The following is a 27,268-nucleotide window of genomic DNA, read 5'->3' as shown; positions in this document are numbered from 1 at the left end:
CACAGGTAAGAGGTGGCTGTGGCAAGGGTTGGTTGCTGCCTCCTAAAGACAGGAGGGAAATAAAGAACTGATGGATTTTGTTTCATTTGGGAAGTGGTGGCTAGTGGTTTCCTAAGCTAACAGCCTCATAAACTGCTCTCAGCTGTGATTTATCTATTGGTCCATGCTGCAGTCTAGCAGGCTGGTTCTTTAAGGGCAGAAATGAGTTTTAAGAGGCTGGCAAAAGGAGCTGTAATTGGGCTTGAGGATTTAAGTGTTGCAGAGAGGAAAATAAGTATTCCTTCTATTGAAAAATTATAATGTTTCAAATAATTTGATTTAGAAAATGAAGAAAAAAATTGCAGCGGGAGGTCTAGTTCTCCATGAAGGCATACCTGTATGCCATGTTTCAAGCATAATATTTTTACAGTTTAATATAAGTAGGAATGTGTGCATGCATAGACAACATACCTATATCACTTATTTTATCCACATAAAGGGAAAAAGGCTTATCAATTCCCTTTCTCATGCCTCAGAAAATACTTAAAAAGTGCTCATTTTCAATGTTCTTATAAAAAAAAACCAAAACAGTATGCTGAGAAAATACTATCCCAAAATGCTAATTCTTATAAAAGATGTGTGCATGAGAACAGAGGTTTGAAAAAAATTGTTTGTCAATCTAAACAGGAGCACAGCCTAGTCTTATTTGAAATGCTCTTTTTCTATGGAGGAATAAACTGTATTTCTCAGATAATTACACTTTTAGCTTTGGTGGAAACAATTCAGAAACACGCAAAGGTATTTGAGAGTATACAACACGCTGTCTTGCCAGAAACAAGCAATTTGCTACCCAGCCCTTCCAGGCCACTGAACGCAGTGCCGGCAAACTGGTGTTTCCTAAAGCTTCTCAAACACGATGCCTACCTGCGCAGGGAGACAAAATCCCATCTGGCAGGAAACGTGAATAAGTTGCTCAGGCTGGTACAGAACTGAGGAACAGTGATTCGCCCACCAAGTAAGAACGGAAGATTTCAAAGCCCATCAGCCCTTCCAACCTTGTCTAAGTCTGTGGAGAACCATTATCTTCCAAAGCAGATCAGGAAGGAAAGTGGGAAGATCATGGCATCTCCATGGCGTATCAGAAGTCAGCCATTTCCTACCAGTGGTGGTAGTATGTTAGAGCACTTTTGGAGTATCCTGCTAGGGGCTATATATAAATCAGTCATTCTTGTATCTTTGCAGTTTGGTTTGAACTTGCTAGTCTTTCAGTGATCATAAATGTTTCAGGGCACTCTGCAAAACTGTTTCTACAGATCTTTGTTCTGTTTTTTTTCCAGATTTTGCACACATGCCACAAGTTTTATTATTTTATTGCTTCCGTTTAGTGAAACCCCTCCCCTTCTGCATGTGTTGCCACAGCATTAAACTTTGATCATGTTTTGTATTACCTGTTAACATAACTGTGACGTTCATATACAGCAGTCTGAGATGCATGTCGTTAAGATACACTACAAAAAAGAAATACTGACTCTATGCATGAACTTTCCTCTACAATCAACACAATATTTTGAGATTCACAGTTTGTCTTCTTTGCGGGTTGCATCGCATTTTCTGTTGACTACAAAGTTTTTCCATGCTCACACATGTAACAACTGGAATTCTTCACCTGTATTAACAGTCTGGTATTTCTAGAACATCACCGTGTACAGTCTGTACAGTTCTAGTACAAAATGAAATGATCCTCTGCCAAATATTGGAGCATGGGGATGGGCTGAGATGTACGTGTTCTTCCCCGGTGTAGGAAGACGCTGAAAAAATAAGTAGGGAGGTCTTACGTGCAGAGAATTTCCCCATAGTAGAGACAAAGATGCGGAGCTGATATTGAGGGCATAGAATCTGGGGAGTGGGTTCCTCACTTTCTTGCTCTACTATGTTACGTAAGTAAAAGGCCAGATCATTTCCACAAAATTATTAGAGGGAAACAGTTTTCTGCTAGTGAAGCAAACTGGCCCCAACCCAATGCCTGTGTCTCCACTGCCAACATTTACTGTGTTTTATATTTTTCTACAATAAAGCTAGCATTTTTTTAGCAACATTCTACGGTGCGATTAGATATTAATTACCGCTTGCAAGATGCTTATCAGGTAATACCCATGTCCATTTTTTAGATCAGTAATTTGAGGTAGGAGGAGGTTTTCACTGATGAATAGTGGTAGAGAAAGGAAAGAAGCAAGGAGCTCTGACTCTGAAATGCCTGCCTCACAGAAAATAGAGCTTACCTTTGTCCAAATACAGTCATATTTTAGCATTTTGCATCTCCTCTCAAAAACAGATGCCCATCATCAATTTGCATGTAAAATTCTGGATTTTTAAATAGATGCAGCCTCCACGCTAAGGGCCTCTTGAGTTCCCATGTCCCATTTCTGTCTGTGAAAATTACCTTTTATGAACTGATCCTAAGAAGAAATCAGTACCTACAGCTCAATGGAAATCAGCGAAATGCCAAGGAAGATCATTGCTGTGTGTGATCAGGCACTTGGATTTGAAGCTCTCTTGAAGCAGGACTGACGCTGCTCTGACTTTGTAGTGATGAGCTCACATTATTGAATTTTTGGTGACTTTGTTTGAAATGCCAAGCTGAAGTCACATTTCTTTGATTCTCCTCTGTTTTCTTTTATGCACTTTTCCTGAACTAGTCTGCAAGGCAGCTACGCTTTAATTCAAATACTTCTTCAAGAATAACTCTTACTATGTTAGCTTTGAGATAGTATCAATGGATAGAATTTTGTTGACAAACTTGGTACCAAATAATATTAAACGCTAACCATCGATTGATGTTTATGTAACGTTAATCACAAGATCCTTTCCCCCACCCTATACTGCTCTGTTAGTTCTTGCTATTGCATCATATCTAAAACATCTGTGTTTTTTTATCAGTGCTGTGAGGCATGTAGGAGAACAGAGAAACATATTTGATTAGGTTTCTTGGAAATCTGGACTCAGTTCTCAGCTTGTCTAAGACTTCTTGTAAGACTGTGGTCTCTTAGGGGAGTGATAATACTCACTCTGAGCATGCTTCCTCTCTTCGTCTATGTCGCTGACTTAGATAGTAATAAACAGCCCTTGTCCAAACAGCTAACAATGTGTATGTGCAAAATGAGGCTATAGTCATGGTTGAATTCTTGGTGTATTACAAGATTATAAATAAGTTAACATATTCGTGGCACTGTAAAAGCAAATAATGTCTATTGTTCTTGGTTCTTGTGTTGAATAAATAAAAAATATACTTTCTTTAATTGGCATTTACATTCAGATTAATTTTGTAAGCAGACAGTCTGCTTGCAGGTGATCTGTGAAATACTGGCAACACTGATGGTGGGAATATTAATTCAAATCAGTGTGTGCGCCAGATATTCCCTATGGCTACTGCAAATCTCACTGTGTTTAGAGAAGTCAAGAGCTATTCTTTATTATAGTCTGTGATGCTTACTTTTAGCTTTGTTTTGCTTGCAGTTCTGTATCTGCTGGCTGCTCTGAAACCTGAGATTTCTTTACAATAATTGCTCTTCCTTATTTGAAATTATGTCATGACCTTTTATATATTTACAAGACTACTGGGAAAATGAATGTTGAATCCTAAATTAATCATCAGCTGTTTCATCAAAACGGTTGCATAATCCCATAAAAAGATAACTGCAAGATAATTTATGTTGTTCGCTTTCAAAGGGCCTGTTTGAACTCCCATCAAAGCTGACCGAAATGTGATCGGGCCCTTTCAGTTTGACCTATTAGTCCTCTTCATCTCTCTTTTCCTGGAACAAGAGGACTTTGGGTATTGTGCAGCTTAACATCTGATACAAAATGTGAAGAGAAAATGGGAGTAAGGCGACCAGCACTGTTTGTTGGTGATCTTGTACTGCTGTGGAATAGACAGACATTGGCTGTTTCTTCCTCTCCTCCTCCTGCTAGCTATGTTTTGCTCGATAAATACCAAGATGTAGCTTGTGGTCTTCTTTGAAAAAGGCATTTTTCCTCCTCCGTTTAACCTCCTACCTTTCTCTGACAATGTCTTTATGCTTCTAACAATGTCTCCTGTTTGGGAGGTTGGTAAATGTTTTTTCTGATTGCTCAGCAGGCATCCTGTTAGAGCGGATTGCCTCCCAGACAGCCAAGTGCTTTACCTGTTAGTGCTTTTCCTTGCCACCGAGTGACAGTACCATCAACCGAACCATTCATTGAAACTGTATTTCTGGCTTCATAGCTTTTACTTAAATCCTAGACTACTGCAGCAGCTACTGTTAGTTCCTGGTGAACGGTGCTCTGTTTTTTTCAAGAGAATGCACTAAATCTTGAAAAATCCTTACTAAAATTATTAATGATTAGGCAGCATAAGAGTTTGGATAGGCCATAATAGCTTTTAGCTTATTTGGTTCAGCTTGAGCTTTATGGTCATGGAGGACATTGTCATCCTTAGTTAGTCTGACTTGGGAAGTTGTGCTTAGGCTGCTAGTCGATTGTAGGAGACTAGTCCTCTCTTCCATTAGACATGTTATTAGTGACCAGAGCTTTTTTTAGATTAGCAACGTTAAGAACTGAATTAAATTTAAATCAGCTTCTCTGAAATGGAACTGGGAGTTGTTTTTTCGCCATTAAGAGTTACAATTCATTCTAAGAGATATTGTGGCTCAAGATTTACATCACAACACAATTGCTCCAAGTCTTAGAAATATAGTTTAGAGCAACTGTTTAAAACTACGTAAATGGTGTTCTGTTGCTTTGTGACTAATGTTTTGTCAGTTGTGGAATTTCACCCTTTACAACTGCAAATTCTGTAAAATAGCCAGAATGGGAATGAGAATCTGTGATGATTCAGAATAGTGTATTATAAGAGTAATTCTGAAAAGAGAATAGGGAAAAATGTTAGTGGATTATAGCAAGACATAAAATTTTAAATGAGCTGCTTTACTTCAAGATAAGATATACCATCAAAATCTTTTTGGCTTAATTTGTGAGGAGTATCAAAAGACACAACAGCACTTGGGAAATCTAAAAAAAAAATAAATAAATTGGAAATATGTCAAATTGCCAATGCAACAAACTCAACACAAAATTTCTCCTTAGCTTTTTATCATCTGAAAGAATTATAAAACCCTTTCTATAAATGTTTAATGGAAATGAAGTACACCTGCTGTACTTCAGCTTAATTTTTAAGCTACTTAAACCAAGCCCTTGTGCTATGGTGGTCTCTAGAAATCCAGGGCATGTATATGCTGGGCTGCTTGCCTTTAGGAACTGTCAATGGGCAAGAGTCATCTAGAGGGACCTGAAAGATTAAGTAATTCATTTGAGTTTAAGAAAAGAAGATTGGGGCAGATCTGAGAACAGAATTCACTTTTTCAGACTCATAATCTCACATCCTTTCTAAAGACAAACCATCCTGCCTCCAGCTTTAATATATTAATTTTTCTAAAACTGTACCAAACTTGTAACCTAGGCCTAAATTCATTAGCTTCCATGGGACACGACTCCACCGTCGTGTCGGTGGAAAATAGCTGAGGACTATTTTCCTTTTTCCTAGAAGCAGAATATTGCTCTGTCATAGCAGTACACGTAATAGTTTTGTGGGAATTACAGAGGGGAATCCAGAGAAAGTGTACGCTGACTGTCTCGTTATGCTTCCAAAAGATACCATGAGAGGATTTCTGTAATTTTAAGGCACTGCAAAAAAAGCATAAACTGGGCAGTCTCCTCTTTGCATGAAGCACAGAGGTCCCGTTCATTTGGCAGCTACAGAGTCCAGAACACATAATTTTTGGTTTCCAAAAGGGTTGGGGATTTTTTCAAGGCAATTTCTGCTTTGCCATCCCATTTAATGTTTTTGTCTTTTAGTTCGACTCACAGCTAAACTTGGATGTAAATAAAAGCGGGTGAGACAGTGTGCTTTCCAGTTAGTTCTAATCTGCTTATACAGCTGGGACAATAGTTAAGAGCTAGAATTAAAAAAAAAAAAAAAAAAGGCAAAGGTGCAGACATTACACTGGTATAAACAAATGCACAGCTTTGAAGTCAGCAGACCTTTGACAGTTTACACCAGCTGTGATTTAACAAATCTGGTAGGCCATGAAGTCTTTCACAGTTAACTTCAGCATTCTTCAATGTGTTGTATGTTTTATGGACTGGTTTTAACAATCTGCAAAAATTTATTATGCTATAAACTTAACAGGGAAGCAAGAACAGGTTATATTACATAAAAAAGGGTGAATTAACACTTTCTAGGGAATGCACCTACTGACTTTTCGACTTGTGATTCTAACTGTGCAAGTATTGCATTAACTTACTCTTCTTCTGGAAATAGTTTCTTTAACATAGAGGTTAGTTAGGTAGGAGTGTCAGTGCACCACAAGGGCCAGTGGCTCCCTGGTGGCCAGGATGCTGGGAGCCATGGGGGGTCCCATGGGATGGAGGGGCAGCAGGGAAGGACCTCACCAGCTGTGGCCCACCCCACCATCCCCAGCGAAAGAGCCAGGCAGGCTGGGGGGGCAGCCCCCAGCCCAGGGCATCAGGCACCTCCACGGGGCTGGGGCAGGATGGCAGCCTGTGGGTAGGGGTCAGGATCTGGCCCAGTGAGGGTGAGCAGGGTCAGACACAGCCCCAGGACGGCAGGGCCATGGGGACGGGGCTGGGCTGAGGCCAGGCTAGGACGTCAGTCCATGGGTTGGGCCCGGGTCAGCGGGCCCGTGGCCGGGCAGGGCTGTGGCGGAGCTGGAGACTGGCATCCTGCAACATCACTGGGGCAGGGCCTGACAGCCCCAGGCCGAGATGAAATGGGGTCCTGGGCCATGGGCAGGGGTGGGGGCAGCCCCCAGGGAGGAACTGATCAGGGCCATTACAGCCTGTTAGTGCTCTCAGGGCTGTGACAGAGTGAGGGGGAGAAAAGTTTCTGAGTAAAAGGTTAAGTATTTCCATCCAGATCAGTTTGAGCTTCTGATTCTGCACATGAAATGCACCTGTGAAAAGCACGTGCACAGAGCTCTGCTAGTTGCCACAGAAATGAATTAATCCTACCATGACATGAAAAGAGTCATGGTGGAGGTCTCGGGTGCCAGTGGGTGAGGAATTCTGTTCGGCAGCATCTTCTGTCCAAACCATCAGGGGTTCGTTCTTCCTCATATAGGGCATTGTACGGAGAACCGTGAACTGTTTCCTCCGGCCCAGGGATCCATAGGTGCCAGCTGTGTATCCGGTCAATCTCTCCAGAGTAAAATATGGTCCCAGTGAGTGTAACAGTGATTGGGTCATTTCATATACACAAAGACACTATTTGTGTCGTAATTTCAAACATGGTGCATTAATCTTTATTCTCCCAGTATTTTAAAGACATTTGTGACGCTGATATGAAGGAAAAAAAAAATTAAATTGATTTTGACAGGAAATGGACTTTTGTATAAGATTCCCCCTCCCCTTCCAATTTCTTTTCGTGCAGCAGCTGCTGTTGCCAGGCTGTCTTTGTTGCTATGGTGTTTTGTGTGCCAGAATTTTATATTCACTCTTGAAGAGTCACCTGATTGAGTGGCTGTGCCACATAAGTTTTCAGTCTCACTCATAAAGATGAATATCTGACTGCTGTTGTTATGTATGTATGACACCTAGTAAATGGATCACATTAAACATAAACATATTCCAGTGGCCACTGGCCATGAGTTTATGGAAGTCTTAATTTAACAGGTGAATTCTTTTAGTAAATGAGTGACTAAAAAAAATAATTATGATCTCTCTTGGGTCTACTGCATTTGGTAGGTTTCATTTGTTAACACGACAGTCACACACAAGGCAGTTTCGCTACACCTTGTGGCACTCGTCTCTCATTAGTAAGATTTGAGTTCTGTCTGCATTATTTGAAAGGCGCTTTTCTCAGAATGACTGAGCTTTTATTAGAAAGATAGGGTCAAATTTTCTATATTTCTTTTCTGGAGAATTGTTCTGTAGAACTTAATGATCCTGCTCCCACTGATAATTAAAGTATCATTTGGCCTAATTTAAAATGCAGTTAGGATGATATACTTTGGGTGAAGCCGAGTTTATCTTTAATCCCAAATCCTGCAAACACTGCCACTTATGTTTAACTCTTAGTACGTTAGGTACACCATTGCATTGAAGCATTTTCAAGGCTGAGGCCGCTGCTTCTTTTCAAAATGTAAACTTACACCAATAAACTCAGGATAGCAAGTGACATTGAGATATTTCATATATATTTCCCTGAGATCAAAGTTAAAAGAGTAGCTTTTATTTTTAATGCATTTCTCATATCATCTCATGATACAGTCTTTCAGTATAGCTTTTGCCATATCTTCATTTGACCTGACTTTGATCAACGCCATCTGTTACTTAAATCAGTTATTGCTCCTTTCTCCTATTTGTCTACATACATTTCCACATGTGTCTCTAAAACATGCTGCGTATTCAGTTTATTCCCCTGGAAATGAAGTATCGGTACCTAAGTGCATTATATAAAAAATAATGCTTTACATGTATATTGCGTTCCAGTAACTTGTATTATTTACATAAGGCAATCATTTTACTGTCCAGGCTGAGATTTTTGAACCTACAAAAATGAAAACGTCCAGAAATCAGTTCCTGCAGCAATATAAGCAATATCACATCTGATATGTACAATTTTGAATAACTACCTGAATAAGCCCTCTGCCGAGTTTATTTCTAACAGTACATCTTTCCTTTAATTTCTTGGAACTAAAAGGGGCTGAGTCAAGAAGAAATAGAAGACATGCATAACGCTTTAGATATTTAGTGAGGCTTACTGCACGTTTGGAGAAAGGTGTCTGGTTCTTCTTTTGCCAGGCTTGGTCCAATCATCTAATGATAAGATACTCATACTCTTTCCGGGTGTAGCAATCCTGCTGAGCGTAGCTGGCTTCCAGGTCACTGATCCCATGCTTTGTGGAAAAGAAAGCTTGAATGTAGATATACATTTAATTTAAGTGTTTGCAGTATGTACTGCGTACCAAGAAATGTATTCTTAGCTGGAGCAGATGCTAATTAAGCAATAGCGGTAACACGTAAGCTAGCTATCTGGGTTGAAACTAAAATTCCCACTGATTTCACTGAGCCCAGGATTTCAGCAAAGGCTGAATCATAAGTACTTTCCAGAACTGTTGTTTAAAAGGCACAGTCACAGTGCCATTTCCTTTTGTGCTTCTTCCTCCTTTTGATGCAAAATCCATTAGGTGTCTGCCATGTAAAAGGCATGTTTCTCTTCAGCCGAATACCATCAGATTAAAATACTTGAGTCTGAAAAGCCACAAAATTGCTCCAAACAAAATACTTCATATCTGAAATACCAGATACCAGTATCAGAGCCTATACTGATCTATAGGATCACCTCTTCCATGTTCAGACTAACGGATTGCCAGGAGTCTACGGTATCATCGGCAATCGTAAGGTATCATCATGAACTGTGATTGTTTTTCCCTAAGGGAGACTGCAAAGAAGGCTAAGCCAAGTGAAAAGGTATTACGGACTTGTTGAGAAAACCGCCACAGAGGTGCCACCATCCACGGTAGTTTTACATCTTCCAAACAGTTGGTTTTGGTAGACTGCTGTGAATACAAGAGCTTAAGGGATCACGGATAAGTACTGTAGCATCAGTGCTCTTCGCTTTTATTTTCTGGGGGATTTTAATATTATTACTTTATTTTTGGTCTTTCATATGCTATATACTGTGATGAAAAGGCAGCTGGGAAAATGGTACTGAAAAATTTCTCTCCCTTACCCCGTCGCAGAGCAATCCTGTACTTACGTCAGTGCAGTCAAACCCAGAATTTGTTGTTGTTTCTTTAAGTCACTGCAAATGAACGGAAATTAAAGCACAGCAAAGAGAGAGCAGACTTGCATCCCGACTGATGTGACACCCGCGTTTGCAAGGAAGGTCGATAAGAATAAAAAGCAGATCAAATGGATTAATTGTCCTTGGAACGTGCAGGCTGCCTGCACGGACTATCATAAAGGAGCAGATTCAGCTCCCACTAAAGGCAATGAAAAGTTTCTTATTGAAGGGGAAGAAGCTGGAAGAGGCCCAGAGGAAGAGCTTTAACAACTCTGTAGCTAACAGAGCAAATCGGGAGTCCGATATGCCAGTTTTGTAGCTCTTTAATTAGAAGAAAGAACATCTCCCCACTCAGATTGTATATATTTCTACCTAGTAATTTTTTGAAATATCATGCCTCTGAAATTAAAGAAATTTTTCTTCCAAGACGTTCTTTCTACATCGTTTGCTTTGTCTATAGTAGAAGTTTGACCTGCTGTCCCTAAATCATAAGTGTCAATTGGAAACCTCTACAGAGAAATTAGAAATCTCACGTGTTACCTCATCTGATGCTTTATCTCTGCTACAACTGCACAGGGACTCTAACAGAGAGAAGGTCATTTGTGGAGCACATATAACTTTATTCTTCAAAAACCTTTCCTTAAAACCCCTGGATTTAGGATTTTGCCGGGCGAGAGGACATTTTGCCATCTTTATGCCTTTTGAGTTTAGTATACCTAAAACTGACTTAAGGTTATGTGCCTTTGTCCTGAGGAAGCCCCTTCATCTTACGAGAGCAAAAATCTTTGGTAAAGCAATTTCTGTGTATTTAAAACATCAAGCTTTGATGGGGACTGTATGTGCCACACTCTTTAAATTAAGAGTCTTTTCTCTTTTGGCATCCCGTTCATCACTTTGCAGGCTAAGCATTGCCCTTCCACTCTGCTTTTGCCGTAACTATTTCCTAAAATTGCACTCAGCATCCCCTGCGCTCACCCCTTCTGAAGCCTGACGATGGCGAGAGGTACCACTCGTTGGCCACATCTGTCAGTAGGACAAGCGACATAGACACTCACCTTTGCTCCCTTCACAGGCGTAACGGTGCATTAGCAGAGACCCACGCCTGCCTCTCCCGCAGTGCATTTTCAAGCGTCTTCCTGTTATCCTTCTCGTTTCGGGGGGGGCTGAGAGGGCTGACCGGGACCGCACTTGGAGGAAGGCAACTGCTGGGCGCTGGTGGTCTGGGACCAGCACCCCTGCCTAAGCCTCAGCCCGGGGCGCAGGCCCGGGGGAAGCGAGAGCGCCGGGGGGGGAGGCCGCCGGCCGAGCTCCCCCCGAGAGGAGCCCGAGGCCCGGCGCGCCCGACCCCGCGGCGGATGCCGCGCCAGCCGCCGCCGGCAGGTGGCGCCGCAGTGCCGCCGGCGCGGCGCGCTGACCTCGGCGCGGGGGAACCTCGGGGGCCGAGCCTGACGGGGAGGAGGGGCGGGAGAGAGGGGAGGGGAGCGGGCAGCGCCGCTCGCTCCGTGCCCCTGCGTGCGTGTGTGTGAGTGTGAGAGCGGGCGTGTGCGTGCGTGGCGAGCCGGCTGTATATAGAGGATGTGCCGCTGCATGGCTCGCCCCGGCCGCTGCCGCGCCAGGTTCCTCCTCGGGCGCCAGTGAAGCCTCTCGCCCTCGCCGCCTGGGCAGCCGCTTCACTGCCCGCTCCAGGCGCGCTGAGCGCGGCTGCCGGCCTCCCTCCTGGGGCCGTTTCCGGCGCCCCGGCGTCCATCCTGAGGCAGCCGCCTCCCGCGGCTTCTCGGCTCCGGGGGAGAGCGCGTCAATGCGGTGCAAATGGCCGGGGCACAGCCAGGGGTGCACGCTCTCCAGCTCAAGCCCGTCTGCGTCTCCGACACCCTGAAGAAAGGCATCAAATTCGTCAAGTGGGACGATGTGAGTAGGTCGCCCCGCTCCTCCCCGCTTCTCCTCGCCGTGCCACACACGGGGCAGGGCGGCAGGGGCACGGCGGGGTTATGCAACGCGCGGGGCGCATCGATCGGGCAGAAGGGCTCCAGCGCACATGTTGCGGCCGCCCGGGGCCGCGGCCGGCTCGGCCCTGCCCTGCCCTGCCCTGCCCTGCGCGGCAGCGGGAAGCCGCGGCGGGCCGGCCCGCGGGGCTCTGTGCGCGCTTCGCCCGGGTTGGAAGGCAGGTGCGAGGCGGCGGGGCCGTCCCGCGGCGGGAGTTGAGGCGGCGGCGGAGTTGGCGGCCGGTCGGGGACGGTCGTGGTGGCTGGTGATAGGTGTTCCCGGCCGGGCTGGGCGGTCGCCGTGTGGGGTCCGGGCCGAGCCGAAAGGCGTTGTTAAGCTGCCGGCTGTCTGCCGGGCAAACTTTCTCCAAAGGTTCTCCCGGCTCACTTGGCTTGGCCGGTGCGAGCTGTGTTGATCTGGCTCCTTTCGCGAGCCTCTTCCTCTCCTGCCTCCCTTCTTTTATTGTGCACGTTGCCACCTCTGTCGCCGTAACATAGTTGTTTCAACCTGTTCCCTATCTCTCCTGTTCCATCGCCCGTTTCCTCCTCCCACAGCCTCTCTCCTTCTTTCTGGCTCCTGCCCTTGCCTCTCTCTTTCTGGTGGGGTTGTGGAGCCCTGGACACGTTCTCCCAGGGCTCGCTGTTTGGGTACCCCCACTCATCTTCCTTCCTCCGCAGAAGGCACTCTTCTTTCTTGGCTCATTAGGGCATGAGACTTGCCTCAAAATCACATCCACTTTCCCCTTACCACTTGATGCTTCCCAACCCTTTACACTCGCATTGCCTCAAATAGGAGGGGAGTGTGGTTTTCACTTCACCTTTGGTAGCACAGCTGTTCAGCAGCTGGGATTTCTTTCTTCACTTGCAGGCTATGCCCAGGACCGTTTCAGAGAAAGGTAGCTTTTCTCTGTTTAGCTTTCCTTTTCTCAGAGCGTGAAAGTAAGACTGCTGTGCTGCAAAGAAGGAAAACAGAAAGGATGAGTCCTCTGCTAGCCTTGTTCCTACAATACAGCATCGGGTGTTTGTGTCTCAGTTGTGCATGGAGGAGCAGGTGCCCCAAAAAACTCTGTCTGCGGATGGTGTCTGGAGATGGAGGGGCATTTTGAGACTCGAGCTGTGGTAGAGGAGTGGTTGGGAAAGAAGGCAGGCATGCCGGACAGTTTGAATGTCAGGAGAATTGTTGAGGGTAACTTGTTTTGAGAGCCCTAACGTGGCTCTCATATTTTTGCTGCGAATTCGTCTGAGCTAAAGACATCCACAGCAACAACTGGAGGGACAACAGAGAGAGAGGGAGAAGGAGCAGTTCATGTGTCTAACAACTGTTCTTGTCCTGTTACGTATCGCTGTTTTGCCATTGCTTTCAGCCTGTCCGGCAGCCAAATGTATGAGCCTGACCTCTATAAACCTGTGATAAACGCTCTCAAGGAGGGAGAGAACACCAAAAAACTGAGCAACTTGTAGTGTGAAATTTTATTTACGATTATAAGCTAATACATTTTTAATAAGCTCAGCAACCTGACCTTGTCCGCAGTAGCAAACGTTGGTTTGACACAGGTTACTCATGTTCGGGAACTAGGCTTGAATGACTTGCCTGAGAAAATGTTTTCCTTAGTATAGGAAAAGGCAGCATAACCTTAGCCTGGTCATTGCAGTTATTGTTTTATTTTTGGTAAGCTACCAAGAAATTTCCACAGGTATACGCAGAGGTCAAGTTAGTGGTGATTTAACTCTCCAGACTGAAAGTCCAAGCTATTAGGCAACGGTTTAAATTGTTAGTTTAAGTGCTATTTCCCAAGTAGTATGTTGTATACATAGAATTTAAAGAAGGTGTTCTCCATGCACAGTGGATGTTCAGTGGCTAGCCTGTCTGCTATAGACTAATTGGAAAAAAAAATTTCAATTGTAAACCTAAAGGCTACAGTAATAAAATACGGCTAAATTCTAGCAAAAGATGTGCATTTCAGGTTAAAGGTGTTACTCAGCGATACACAGATATTACCTGGAATGTGTGACTGAGATGAGAAAGAGTCCTGTTGTGTTCAGTGAGTGCTTTCATCAGCAACCTTGTGAAAGTTGATGCGTATTTAGCCATGCTGTGTGATGAAGAATACTGGCATTAACTCATTGTTGACCATTCATTGCGTGTATATGTATGCATTTCCCAGCCCCCCTATCTTGCCTGTAGTCTTTCTTCTCAGCAGTGGAAGCCCCACAAAATCAAAGCTATCAAGGGAAATGAACCTCCTTTGGCACTCTGGCTCTAAGAAGGTCTTCAGACGAATGTGTGTTCAGTGACTTTGAAAAGTATTTGCCATTGAGTAGTCAATAACCACTTCAGAGTCTTTGTTTTCTATCAAATTAATCTGCTTGAAAGGTTTTAAAAAAATGATGATTATTAATCTGAACCTCTGTGGTGCCTCATGTAAATAGGCATGCACAAACTCTCCAGTGAAACAATAGGCTGTAATGAGAAATAGTAAACTACTAAATGTAACAGTGAAATAGAATTGACCATAATGAGTACTTTGGATCTGCTGTGCTGACAGGGCTGTTCAGAAAAGCGAGGCTCACATGCTGATGTTTATTATGCACCATTTTCTACTTACTGTTTCTGAGTGAGAACGGGAGTTCTGTTCTTCTGCATCGCCTGTGCACTAGGGCAGCATTCGTTCCTCTCCGGGGCACACCCTTGTAGTACACTTTGCTGCTGTTTTGTTTCGCAGTTTAAAGATGACACTATTGACTTTGCTTTGCATTTCATAAAGCAAAAGAGTGTTTTCGGTGAATTCCTATGACTTGTACCAAGCTTCAGCCCAAAGCAAAATTTTTCCAGCTGAGTTATAAACCACTGAAAAGTAGTGGGTTTTTTTAAATGGGAATGCTGGAAGGATTTAAACCAGAGCATGAGAGGCGTGTAAGGAATTTCATGGTGTATAGAGTAACAGTTGTTAAAGAACATATTTGCCAGCTTTTAGAAGGGTGCTGCAGCATGGTGTGCAGAACAATCTGACAAAAGCTGTAGTGATACAGACTTTAAAACCAATCCACCCATGGACTTCCCATCCTGAGCTTCTAGAAGCTCTGTGCCTAATTAGTAACTCTGAGGCTGCTAATAAGCAGATGTGGTACTGATGATGTTATATGGACCTCCCCTCTGAGGAACAGCAGTGAAGTCTGCTACATGTTGCCCATGAACCTCATCCAGTGCCCGCCTCTCCCCCCCAGTGTGATGATGATCCAGTTTGAAAGAGAAACGCCTCGCCTGAGCTTTGCTAGGAGGAGAGGAAGAGGTTACGTCAACCACTCAAGATCACATACAGGCAGGTGGAAGGCAAGCAGCTCAGGAGGCTTGGAACTCCATTTCCTCTGCGGACCAGCTTCAGTTTCTAAATTGTAAAAGCATTAGGATTGATTAAAAAGTTCTGGCTTTGCAAGACAAGTCACACTATTCACAAACTCCATTTTGGATCAGGATATAAAGCACTGAAGTCAAACAGATGATTGTTGTCCTGTTACTTTGCTTTTCCTCACACGGTTTCTGTTTTATTGTGTAACAGTATTACAGGTCAGAAAATAAATCTTAGAATTAACTCTTGGTCTTGATATGTAGGTTGTATTCACAAGGCACTGAATGGAAACAGCTGATGTTTGAATACGTGAAAGATTCAAGTGACTGGTTGCTTAGGACTGCTTTTGTTTGTAGATATATGCATGTGTGTGTCTGGTTTAAGATGGCAGTTGGCCGAGCACTTGCTTCTTCAAGTCATGTTTCTTCACACTGCCTTCAGTTGGGCCTTTATAACCACTTTTCCCTTACTACTGGGAAGAGACTCTGAGCCTCATAAGTACTGGTCTGGTCTTTGAACAGATGCACTCTCTTATTCCTAGAGAGAAGCGGTATCTGTGAGAGAGAGGGAAGGCTTAAAGAAGAACTGACTTGATCCACTGTGCTGTAGTGAAACCCAGGTTATAATAGCTCTTCCTGATGAGAGTTTTAAAACAATTTAATAAATATATAAAAAGGGTGTAATGAAGTCCATGGATGAAGCTTTTTTCCAGGGGGTTAAACTTAATGTAGCAGAACGTGTTGCTAGCTGAGAAGGTTAATGAAACCTGAGTATAAAGGGGAGCTTCTCTCTGGACTGATCTGATGTCTGAAGGGGCTGAAACCTGCCTTGGCTGTCTTTTTTGCTTTATTTTTCTCTGGTTTGTAGTGGGAACAAGATAGACGTAACTGAGTTAACAAATAGCTCAACAGCTACAGCACAGCTGAACTGATGTTTTCTAAGAGCAGTAATTGGCACACTGAAGCAAGTTAACGTGATGGTGTATATTCAAAAATAGATTTGTTTTCAGTTCTTGCTTAAAGGCTTTCTTATCTTCCCTAGTGATAATATGTACTTTACATAAAGAATTTGACTGCTCTCTCTGTGGCTTACACTATTTACTTTTACTTGCAAGTTAATGATATCAGTAAGGTAATGTAACTCTACCTAAATTGAGGGACATGATTCCAATTTTATAACCTTTTTTTTTCCTAAATATTTAGTTACTGAAACAAACCTGCTGATAGGTAGCGTTGTTTAGTGGCTACAGCACTTCACCAGTTATTCCAGTAAGCAGCAAAACTGAACCTAGGACGTTAAAGTTCTATTTTAATGCCCTTCTCTTAGAGCTCTTCTTCATCTCTATGAAATGTTTTTGAGCTCAGACGGTGAGTGCTATGTAAAGTTTTTGGGCTTCTCTATTTATTTAGAATCTTTTAAAGAAGATTGTCAAGAGTATGAGATACATCCCCTTTAACCTTTCAAGTAAATACAAAATCAGATATCATTATTATGGATAAGCTGAGATCAAACAAAGAAAAAAACCTGGAAATTTTCAGAAGTGATTTTAAGATGTTGATGCTCAAGTAACTTGGTTTTTTTCCTGCCTTTTTTTTTTTTTAACTCTGCTCAAGTCTGTCACTACAGTACATTACTGAGGCCATGAAAAATGAACAACCGTTGTTCTGTGCATATAAAACTAAAACAATAAACTGAAAAGAGTTTATTTTTTCTGAGTGTTTTCAGTCTGGAGGGAAGAAGTTAGTCCAACATTCTAGAGTTTTTGTTGTTTTTTCTTTCTTTGTTGCTAATCTTTATGTAGTAAACAAATATCAGCTTTGTGCTATATAAAAATATTTTATCTAAATGAGTAGAAGTTGTGGTTTTGGTCTTTTGCAACATAGGAGAATAATTAGATCGAGTTTAAAATTTCTCAACAGTTAACATTTAATAAAGGGGAAAGCCTGAATGTAGTTAACTCCTTTTGGAAAGCTCTTGCTGACTTTAGCTTGGGAGGAAAAAAGATTTGGATGTCCTGCAGAATGGTTAGATGCCTACCTTGGAAGATCTGGTGAAGACTTCATGTTTAAGTTGCAGATAACATCTGTGTTATTGTAGCGTCTGAGCCCTTTGGAGTGTTGGTAGATACTAGGGAAATTGAAAATCAGAAAACAACTCTTAAGTAAACGAGGAATTCTGTGTGAGAGGAAAGCTAACAGTGAATTGAAGTTGTGCACTGTATGCTTTCTTCACTTTAATGTTTGAGTGCTCAAGACTTTTTTTTAAACAAAGGCTGTGGTGAAATAGAGTTAACTTTAATCATTATGGAGTCTTTTATCTATTATAAAGTAAATGCTTCATAAACACTTTTAAATTTATTTTCACAAGACCCATTAGATGACAAAATGTGTTCCCAATTGTACTGCTGTAGGTCCAAAAAAAGAAACCAACATAAAAAACTTCCTAATTTTTAATCTGTGATTAGATACCTTGGACCTAATTTTCAGACTGCATAGCACCATACAGTCAGATGTTCAGCATGACTCCCCAGTGACTTCAGATGAATTTGGGCTCAGCATCTCTAAAAATTAGAAAATGAAATGTAGAAATACAGTTCCAGTATTCCTTCAAAATCAGAATACAGCATTTATGCCCATGAACAGACTGGTTTAAATGATTTGCTCAGCATCACATAAGAACTCTCTGGCAGAGATAAAATCTTCCTGATTGGCATTTGGCTACCTTAGCTATAAATTTCTCCCTTTATTCCTTCTTTCTTGACTGCATACTTTGCAACATCTACAACAAATAAGGACTCACACAGTCAAAGCAAGACTACGTAAGGTAAGGCTCTAGTCAGCCCAAGAATATAGACATCCTGAGAAACAAGACAGGATAGTCTGCTTCCGAGAAACAAATCCCGCTCAAGGTAGCTCTTTGAAACTTGCAAGAAGTTAGTCTTTAATTAGCAGAATGATGACTTCTGTCATGTGGTGCCATCACCAAAGTTTCTCCAGGGTTTAACCACTCTTAAGAGTGAAGAATATTTTCTTGCATGTTCCTGTTGAACAAGTGGGATTCCAGTTTACGGGTCCTGTAAACTCAATTCTGGTTTTGATTTCTTGTCCTGCTTCCAACCTCCAGCACTCATTTCACCTTCTCCAACATTTCCTTTTTGCAGTCTGTTCCCTTATACAGCGGATTTGGTTCTTCTGCCCTCAGTAAAAGAGGGCATCTTTACGCTTCCGAATTATTTCAGTGGTTCATTGCAAAACCGGGGGACGGGTACTCTCTCCCTCTCGCTCATAGTTAGCTGTCAGTCTAAAGAAATTCATAATGCTGCTTGTTTGGGTAATCCTGCTTAGTTCCAGCCTGAGTACACCAAGTGTGTTATGGAATTTAACAGCTGAGATATCTGCTGACCACATGTAAACTGTGGGTTTGCTATCCTTTCTCCTTTCCTCCTTCTCCAGCCCCTCAAGCCTGTAATCCCCCTGGCTTGTGAGGTGGCAAGAAAACTCTTTGCAGGGACCCTCCCCACGCCTTTCCCACAGCCTTACACCCTTGCTAAACCAGAGTTCAAGCCCTTTTGCCAAAGTGAAAGAAAAGTTGCAGAATATTTTGCCACTGCCAGAAACAATCTGTATTTCTTAGCTTTGTGTTTGGAAGCAGTTTGGCAGAAATTTTCCAGCAGTAGGTTCAAGCAAATGAAATAATGATGTGAGTAAAAGTTTTCAGGTTATATTTGTGGATGTTCAATGTCTCTAGAAACCTGAGGCAAAACCAAGAAGCAATGGTCTGGCTTAATAAGGCAGTGGCATGAGCCTCATCTGTTGTAAGAGCTGAAGATAAAGGCTGGTCTGCTTTTCTTTTTAAAATCTGTTGATGTGAATTTTGACTGCAACTGTTTCTAAGAAACATCATCATTATCTATATATGATTTATTAAAACACATACTCATCTGACTCATGGCCTTGCTAGTTGACAAGGTACATGTAGATTTTCATTCCCCTGTAGGTACTTTTAAGATCCATTAGGAACTTTTCATCTATGGCAGGACTGACCCGGTACTTGCATTGCTGGCACACTAGTCCCAGCCTGTGGCATTCTCTGATCATTTTAACACTGAACCGTGCTTGGCACAAAACACAGTGGCAATAGTGTTACACCCTTGCCTTAATACGTACTGAATAAAGTACAGAGAGTTCTGGGAGCAAGGGCCAAAGCCCGGGACGTAGGTGGCAGAGCGGTACACCCTTCTGTAGCTGTTTTTTCTCGCCTCATGTCTCTTCAGGTCTTACCAGTGATGGTTGGGGAGTAGGGTAGAAGGCTCCATCCCTTGTGGCTGGATGCACAGCCTGGTCATGGGGGTGCTCTGAGGAGTAGGAAGCATGGGCGTATAGTTAGAAGGGAACTAAACCAAGGCTTCCACCCTCTTCACTGTTTGGCTTTGTATGATAGTCTTTATTGGTCAGTAATACTAAAATGGAGGTGGCACTTTTTGCTCACTGATGTTAGATGTAGTCTAGGGGACCCACACTTAAAATCAGACCTTGAAACAGTTACCTGGCAGGCACTTAAATATGGATTTGTCCATTGATCTTCTACGCCTGTGTTCTGCTGTGCCTGGTTGGTAAGGATCCCAAAGTTGTCTGTGGCACTTTGTGGGCATGAATTTGAAACCTTTTTGTTTAAAAGTAGAAAATAAAGAATATTGCTAATGCAGGGTCTGAGGTTGTACAGCCAATTAGGAGGCAACTTAATGGAATAAGTATAGAACAATCACTCATTTGAGGCTGTGAAATTGGAGGAAAGTAGAGAGTTGGCCTTAAGTCAACAAATAAAAAGGTGGGCTTTTAAAGGTGAAATTAAAAGCCCTTTAAAAAAATTATTCACTTAAGTTTAGACTGATGTGATATGCAGCACACTGGGACTGCCAGGTTAGGGCCACTCCAAGTCTTTCTTTATCAAGGAATTTGCAATAGCAATCTGTCAGAAACCAAGCCACTGCTTGGCACAAGCACCCACAGATGGCATTTAAAAAGCCTGATAACCCACAACCATTTGCATCGTTGACTGGGACACTCTGTCTTTCTCTTCTTCCTCTCCCCTTTCTGGTCACATCTGATTTTTGCCTTTATCACCTCCTCCTGCTTCTTTTCTTATATACTTGGAAGTGTCCCAAGAATCTGGGGCTCCTACCCAAAGGGTTACTTGCTTTGTTGACATCCAGAGGATCGTAAGAGCTATGCCCCTACTAGACACCTAAATATGTGTTAAATTCCAAAACCATCAGCTTTAAAGATGCACAACACTGACCTCCCCCCCCCCCCCCCCGTTTTATTCTCACAGTCTGGATCTGAGTGGGTTAGGGAAGAAATAAACGTCTGCTCCCTATTTGTTTGTCCTTCAAGTTTTGTTTGGGTTTTTTTCCCCTTTATCTATTGTCTCCTGTCTATTACCCTCTTCTTCAGAGTTGTGTATGGTTGGTAAATCTGTTCAGGGGAGTTAGGAGACAGGTCAGCTCTTTGGGTGAGGCAATTGAATTAATGGGCTTCAGGATACTCTCATGAATGACTGCAGGTGTGTTTGCTGGGTAACAAACCACAGTTTTTCCCATTTAGTACAATAGTTTTTGTAAATAATGTACCAGACAATTGTAATTTGAAACAAATTTCTATTTCAGAGCCTTGAACCACTCTTCTTCTTGAATGTATAGTGTATAAAGGGTTTTTCATGTATCTTTTTGATTGCTGCCTGCCTTTGCAAGCCCTAATTGCAGAGCAGTGTAAAAGCAGCAGACCTGTTCCACGTGGCAAAGGACTCTGTGTTAATGTGGAGTGGGAAGCAGGACCTGCAGAGCTGACTGGAGAAGTTTATTTCCATTCCTCCACACCCAGAACTAAGGAGTGTGGCTTTTGGCGTCAGGGACTTACATATTCTACAAGCTAATATAAGACATTGTGCACATGACTTTTATTGCTGCTGTTAACTGTGTGGAAGAGTTCCTAAGACACGTTACACAGTTACATGTACAAAGTTATTCTCAGATCCTGTGTTTGTATACAGCGTGACAGTGTGGGGTTCTCATGTTCATCAGCGTGTTAATTGTGCTATGCTTAATGTCAGAGTAGTGTAGTTAATTTAGAAAAGAGGCATAATGCACAACTGCCTTTTTTGATATAAAAACCAAACACCTTCCTGGAGCACAGAGGATCTTAATTTAAGACTCATCATTATCCCTGTCATGATGAGGTTTCCTTTATGTCACCTAATAGATATTGAAGGCTCTTTCCCCTCATCCTCCACGTTTTTGAGTCTGATTATAGTCAACATTTTACAACCCACAGCTATAAAAGTAATACTTTGACAGGTGTATGTCATCAGCACAGACAAATCCAAACAGCTTTTGGGTTGAAGCAACTGATTTGAAATGATTAACCAGCAAAATTGATTAATCCTAGACATAATCGCTTCATGCCTGTCTGTTTCCCATCACTTCCTTCTCCCCCCCCCCCCCCCTGGCTCCCCCCCCCGAAGTTGTGTATATCTCATCCAAAGGCAGAAGGACACTTAATCTTCTTCTTTCCATATTTTACATATTTACACACAGGCTGCATGGGACATATGAAATAAGCTAAAAAAGGAGAGTTATATTTCCAGAGCAGGGTTTTCTCTCTTTTTTTGAAAGGCAGAGGTTTGAGAACACTTTTGTAGAAGCTTGTGGGTATAGACAACTAGTCAACATCTCTTCAGGACTTGGCATTTTTTTAAAAAGAAATTTGCCTGTTGCATTCAAACAGTACCTGACTCTCAGGTGTACAAGATAACTAGGAACTATGGAGAAACAGGAAAAAAAATAGATGGTACAAATTCTGTATGTCTGTTCTCTTAGGAGAAGTGCATATAATGCTGTTTTCTTGTAATGAGGGAAAGAAGGGTCAGTGGCACTTTGTGGATGAGCTCTGATCCCAGCTGGGACATTTCCATAGCACCACCTGGCACTGGTACAGCCACACTTGTTCCCAGCCTCCGAAAGCTCACATAGCACCCATTTGAGTGTCAGTGTACCTGTGGCACAGTTAATCCACAGCCTGGATCTTCTGGTTATAAAGAGGACGTTTACGCTCAATTAAGGGTTTGATCTTGTATTTCTTCTTAGCATAGAACTTGCTCTTCTATTTGTATTTCTCTTGTGCTGAGATAAAAACACACTTCACGCTTGACTCCATTTTATTCTTCTACTTGTTCCCCCGCAGGCTTCTGACTGGTGCTGGGCCTGTCACTTAGCTTCTTTGGGTCTTGTTTTTTCCAGCTGTAAACTGGGAATAATTCAACTTCCCTGTTTCACAAATGCCCGTTGCTGGGAGTTCGGTACTCTGTCACAAAGGACTGTGCTGGTGGCATAATATGGACAAGTAGTATCTTCTTGCCTCAGAAATGGCGCTTGCATAAGTTAGTTTTTATTTATTTATGATAATGTCACTTCCATCAACTTTATTTGCAGTTACAAAAAACACAGTTAAATGTATTTGATTTAAATTTGAACCTATTAGAGCCCATTTTTTTCCTTAAAGGAATGTAGAGTGACCTCACATATTGCTGCTCTGGAAGTAGGTGAATGCTAAAGCTGTAATATCTATAACACTTTAACAGAAATATACATCCTTTTTGAGGAGGAATTGTGTGTTTAGCCTGGTTTCCTGTGGAGATAAGGCTTAAGCAATTTTTCTGTCTGCTTGTCCTCCTTTCTGTGCCCCCTCCATAACTTTTAAATCGAATTTGGCAAACAGGTAGAGGTCTCAAGACAACGGCGTTTTTACAGATGTTGTGAAAAATAGTAGAGGAAAGAGAGGAGGAATCCTATTAGGACCAGGCTGCACTGATATCAATTATTGTTAGGCACCATGGAATCCCAATAGGTGAGACACGTAATGAACGCCCACCTGCGGGAAGGGCTTCGGGTAGAGCTTGTATCTCCCGAGTCAGGTACCTGCTGTCAGTCAGAATACATGAACATGTAGGAAACCAGGTTGCCTTACTTACGGTACTTACAAATGTGCTTGGTTTTAAATGACTCGAGCTATGGATGTTACCAGAGTAGACAAGTTCCCAACTGATTTGGAGGTGGGGTGGAATGTATATACTTCCATTACTAAAATCTTCATAGTCGGATTGTAGAAAAAATAGAAAAATACTAATGGAAAGTAATTGACAAAAGTCTTAATGTAGTGGATATTATTCCAGGTTTCCTAGGCAAATTCAGTCTTTGTATGTTGCAATTCATTAATATGGGTGGCAAAGCAGCTAGTGCATAATTATGTGTTCTGTGTGCTGACGTGGATTTTTTGTTTGTCCTTTTTTTCTTCCAGGACTCCACTGTTGTGACTCCAGTTATTCTCAGAACAGATCCACAGGGATTTTTCTTTTACTGGACAGATCAAAATAAGGTAAGAGCAAAGGTTCCTGCTTCAGAATGGTTCTTTCTGTTTTTTGCGGTGTGGCGGGCAGGAATCAGGAGGCTTTGCATGCCAGTCCTGGCACAGCAGGCAAGCATTACATCAGTATACATTCCTCTGCTCTTCTGGGGAGCAAATACAGCAGGCCTGTGGCTCATCCCTGGCGCACAAAACTTGGAGACATGAATGGAAGACTTGGTAATTTCCAGCCATGTTAATGATCTGATGGCCAGTGAGGTGTATAATTGTCCTGGTTTACAGGCAAGGATCCATTTGGGATGCTGTTGTGGTTCATGGTTGGCTTGTGGTTTTTCTGTTTTCCGTTCCGTTCACTGAGGATTTTGGCTGTGGTGCACAGCAGACCCAGAATTCCCATAGGCCAGAGCTCCCTTTGAATTCTTCCTCCTGAACTGCCACATGCTCCCTGGCCATGCCTGGTGGGCCACGTCACTAAGTTCTTACTAATCCTCGCTGGACACTTACTGTCTTTTAAAAACATTCCGGTATGCTTAGATCACTATTATGGCTGGGGAGCTGTTGGGAAAGCTCATGGCCTGATTCATTGCTGCGTTACTCCAGTTTCACGTCCGTGTCACCTCTTGAAATCAGCACCGTCGTGTTTCCAGCTGTTCGAGACTGTGGAGCTGCACTGGGGTGAAAAAGTGCTCTGAGCAATTGGATGCAGTTTGTTTCATATACCATATCAGACATATAATAGAAAATTATTGTTGCAATTGTTGTAGCAAAATACTGTGTCAAAACTAGGAACTGAATGAGTTCCTCCTTTTTTTACAGATGAATTTTCAAGTAAGTACTTGAACCGGTTCCCTGTTGAAAATGGTGTTAGAACTTGGTAGTGATTGAGCTTTGGCCTTGTGTTGGAGTATATGCCAAAATGACTAAATGCGTACTTGTAGTATTCTGGCTATGGAAACCTGGTTTACCGGTTGCGTAGCTGTTTTTCAGGAGTTCCTGTTGATTTTATGTTTAGATACAAGTGCAAAAATTGCTTGAGGAGGTAGCAACCATTAAATGTGCAGACTGTACAGGCAACTTGTATTACATTAAATCTTATTTATCTTCCTTGTTTGCTTTTTAGAGGAGATGGAGCACAGTTTTGAGTTAGTGCATTTGGAAATCATACCATGGAGTTATAATAAAAATCTTGTCTTTCTTTGCTTGTGCTTGTACACGGTGGTGGTTGTTAATAGCGGGTTCATCTGTTGACAGTCCAGAGTTGTTAAATTACTGCCCAAAGAAGCAAAGTGAACGCCCTCAGAAGTTGAAGGGTATGACTGATAGCAACCCAGTAGCTACGCCAGAACACAGTGCAGTCTTCGGTTTTGTTCCTTCCCTTGCATAAACTAATCGTATAAGCTGAAAAATAACAGCGAACTTTGTAATAATAAATGGAAACCCAGAGTTGATTGGAGAGTTTATTTCACTTTTAATTTGTTTGGCACTAAGACCTCCTTCAGTTTCCTACTGTTGTCTGTAAAAACAATGTCTTGAAGCAATTCTGTGAAGAATAGCTATTTATAGATTTGTTGTTCTCATATTAATGAAAAAAATGTATTTATAATGCTCAGAGCATTTTGTTAAAAGGTTGGGTATTTGTACAAGAGATGTAAGTGTCAGTTTGATTTTTAAACTTGCAAATCAAGCCTCTGTAAAGGGCAACAAGAGGGATTTTTTTCTGGTTAATAATTCATGACAACTAGGTGAAGCTTGTTTCTAAACCCCATCCTAGCAGTATCTATTTAAAGAAAGTAAATATATTTCTTTTGGGGTGCTGATAGTTCAAGGACCAGGAAGGAAATGCCACTTTCTGCTGTTGCAGAGAATGGTTGGGTTCACGTTTATTGTGAAATTACAAATATATTGAAAAAGAAGGTTATATAGGAAATTCTCTTAATTTCCTTCTCTTTGTGTAAAGTGATCTTGTGATGACAGTGGAACTACGTGAAGAAATAATATCAGGACAATACACCCTCTATGTGATTGCTTTCTCTTTTTTCCCCTCAGTTATTATTTTTTAAGCAATTCCTTTTGTCATAACCAGGGCCTGTTATTTTCTGAGTATGGAAGGATAGGCCTTGCTAGACGAAGTGGTGAACTGTGAGAAGCCTGCCTGCCAGCATCCTTGGTCAGACACGTTTTCCTGGGACCTGACTACAAGCGGGTATGGAGACAAGGCACGAGTAGCAGTCATCTTTCTAGCCATTCCACTGTCCTGTTTGCCAGACACTGTGCAAAGCAGTAAATTACTGCCTGGATAATGGTATGGCTTTTAAATTAGGAATCTGGCTTCTTTGGTTGCTGTTGCCTTACCAGTAAAGTTATACAAAAATTACATGAATCGCTGGGCAGGGTGGGGGAAGAACAAAACAAAAAAAGCCACTCCCCCTGTGTTAAATTTTTATTTAGCTTAGGGAACCGGTGGTTGTAGCTCTGCAGCTTTCTCAAACTTGTTGGCTGGTTGAGCTGCTGCTTGCATTGTTTTCTTGTTCCCTTCCTTTTCTGTTTGTTCTCTGTTGCAGAGAAAGGAAAAAAATACTGTGTCTGGTGTCTAGTAGTGTATCTGGACAGTCTTTCAGATTGTTCTTCATGCAGTCAGAGCTCAGAGTTCCTGGTAAAGATGTATGTTCAGTGCAGCCCTCCATCAGTGTCACTGACCCCATCTTGTAGTTCTCCATGAACCAGCAATCCTCGCAGGGTTTGCAGCCCAATTGGCAAGTCTGGATAATGCTGGAGTCGAACAGATGCTGGATCAAAAAGGCTGCCAATAAAGTAATTCTTACCAAGAAGTTTTATGTATGTAACCAGTCTGGACTCTTCTCTTGCTGTCCCCTGTAGCTTTCTGATAAGTTAGTTAGTAGCAAATTTCATGCTTGCAGGAGCCATACGCTCCTAATAATCATCCTAGGTCTGTAGTTTCAGATCCATGCCACTTAGGTTACGCCACATGTGAAAGACTGTAAGGATGGCCATTCTTGTGGTATGAAGATATCTGTGGCAGCCAGGCTTAGCGGAGTCATCCTCTCAGCATTTACTTCTAAGAGCAGGAACAGAACTTGGAAAGGAGGCAGGCTGAAGAGACAAAGAGCCCCCAGAAGCCTGCTTTGCAGCAGAGTGGACATCTGACAACTTATAGGCAAGGCAAACAGTAAACTAATTGTTCAGGACTGCTTCAATGCAAAATAAGTATCCGTGTGCCTTGCTCGTTTCTTCGTGACTGTGTGTGATTTGACCATTTAATTATGTTTGGGCTGGCTCCAGTGTGTCGTGCCAGGTACCCAAGTCCAGCACGACTGCTTTTGGACATTAACAAGAGCCACATTAAAAAGCGGTTGATCAAACTTCTCTGTTTGAATGACTTTATCAGCAGAGTAAACAGTAGCCTAGGATGAAAATGCATACAGGTTCTTCTGACCGCGGGCCGTTTCTCTTTGATTTTTATGTGCTAGGTTCACCTTTGTTGTCCATCCTAGTATGGTCATACCTGCAGTGAAGGTCTGTTAAGTTTACTTAAGCTCTGATCTTACAATTTGATAATCATGTGGTATCCTGCAGTTTGACATGCTTACGGTGTATTTGCATATTTAAGTATATTTTGCTGTCATCAGTAAAGATAATCCTCCAAAATGAAGTCATACATAGTGTTTTGCTATTTTCTGATAA

At 42.3% G+C, this 27,268-nt stretch overlaps 2 protein-coding genes across 6 annotated transcripts in view; one reads left to right on the top strand and one right to left on the bottom strand.

Moving 5' to 3' along the window:
* Positions 1–11,094, bottom strand: part of TMX4 (thioredoxin related transmembrane protein 4) — a 79,003-nt gene extending 67,909 nt beyond the window's left edge. The window contains exons 1-2 of one of the 3 annotated variants that reach the window (XM_076335124.1): positions 10,876–11,094; positions 8,796–8,930 (exon numbers count right to left, since the gene is read on the bottom strand). In XM_076335124.1, coding sequence (XP_076191239.1) covers positions 8,796–8,929 — 134 coding nt within the window. In that variant the 5' untranslated portion in view covers position 8,930; positions 10,876–11,094. Of the gene's footprint in view, positions 1–8,795; positions 9,009–10,875 lie in introns of those variants that run through there. The other 2 variants (XM_076335125.1, XM_076335123.1) reach the window with 2 other exon arrangements.
* A 241-nt stretch (positions 11,095–11,335) lies between these two features.
* PLCB1 (phospholipase C beta 1) overlaps positions 11,336–27,268 on the top strand; it is a 412,203-nt gene continuing 396,270 nt past the window's right edge. For 2 of the 3 annotated variants that reach the window (XM_076335119.1, XM_076335121.1), the window contains exons 1-2: positions 11,336–11,728; positions 23,501–23,578. In XM_076335119.1, coding sequence (XP_076191234.1) covers positions 11,630–11,728; positions 23,501–23,578 — 177 coding nt within the window. In that variant the 5' untranslated portion in view covers positions 11,336–11,629. The remainder of the gene's footprint in view (positions 11,729–23,500; positions 23,579–27,268) is intronic. The other variant, XM_076335120.1, reaches the window with a different exon arrangement.

This window comes from Aptenodytes patagonicus, chromosome 3, assembly GCF_965638725.1.
Source record: "Aptenodytes patagonicus chromosome 3, bAptPat1.pri.cur, whole genome shotgun sequence".
NCBI lineage: Eukaryota > Metazoa > Chordata > Aves > Sphenisciformes > Spheniscidae > Aptenodytes > Aptenodytes patagonicus.
The sequence above is the reverse complement of the archived record's forward strand: the minus strand, read 5'-3'. Positions and strand labels throughout refer to the sequence as shown.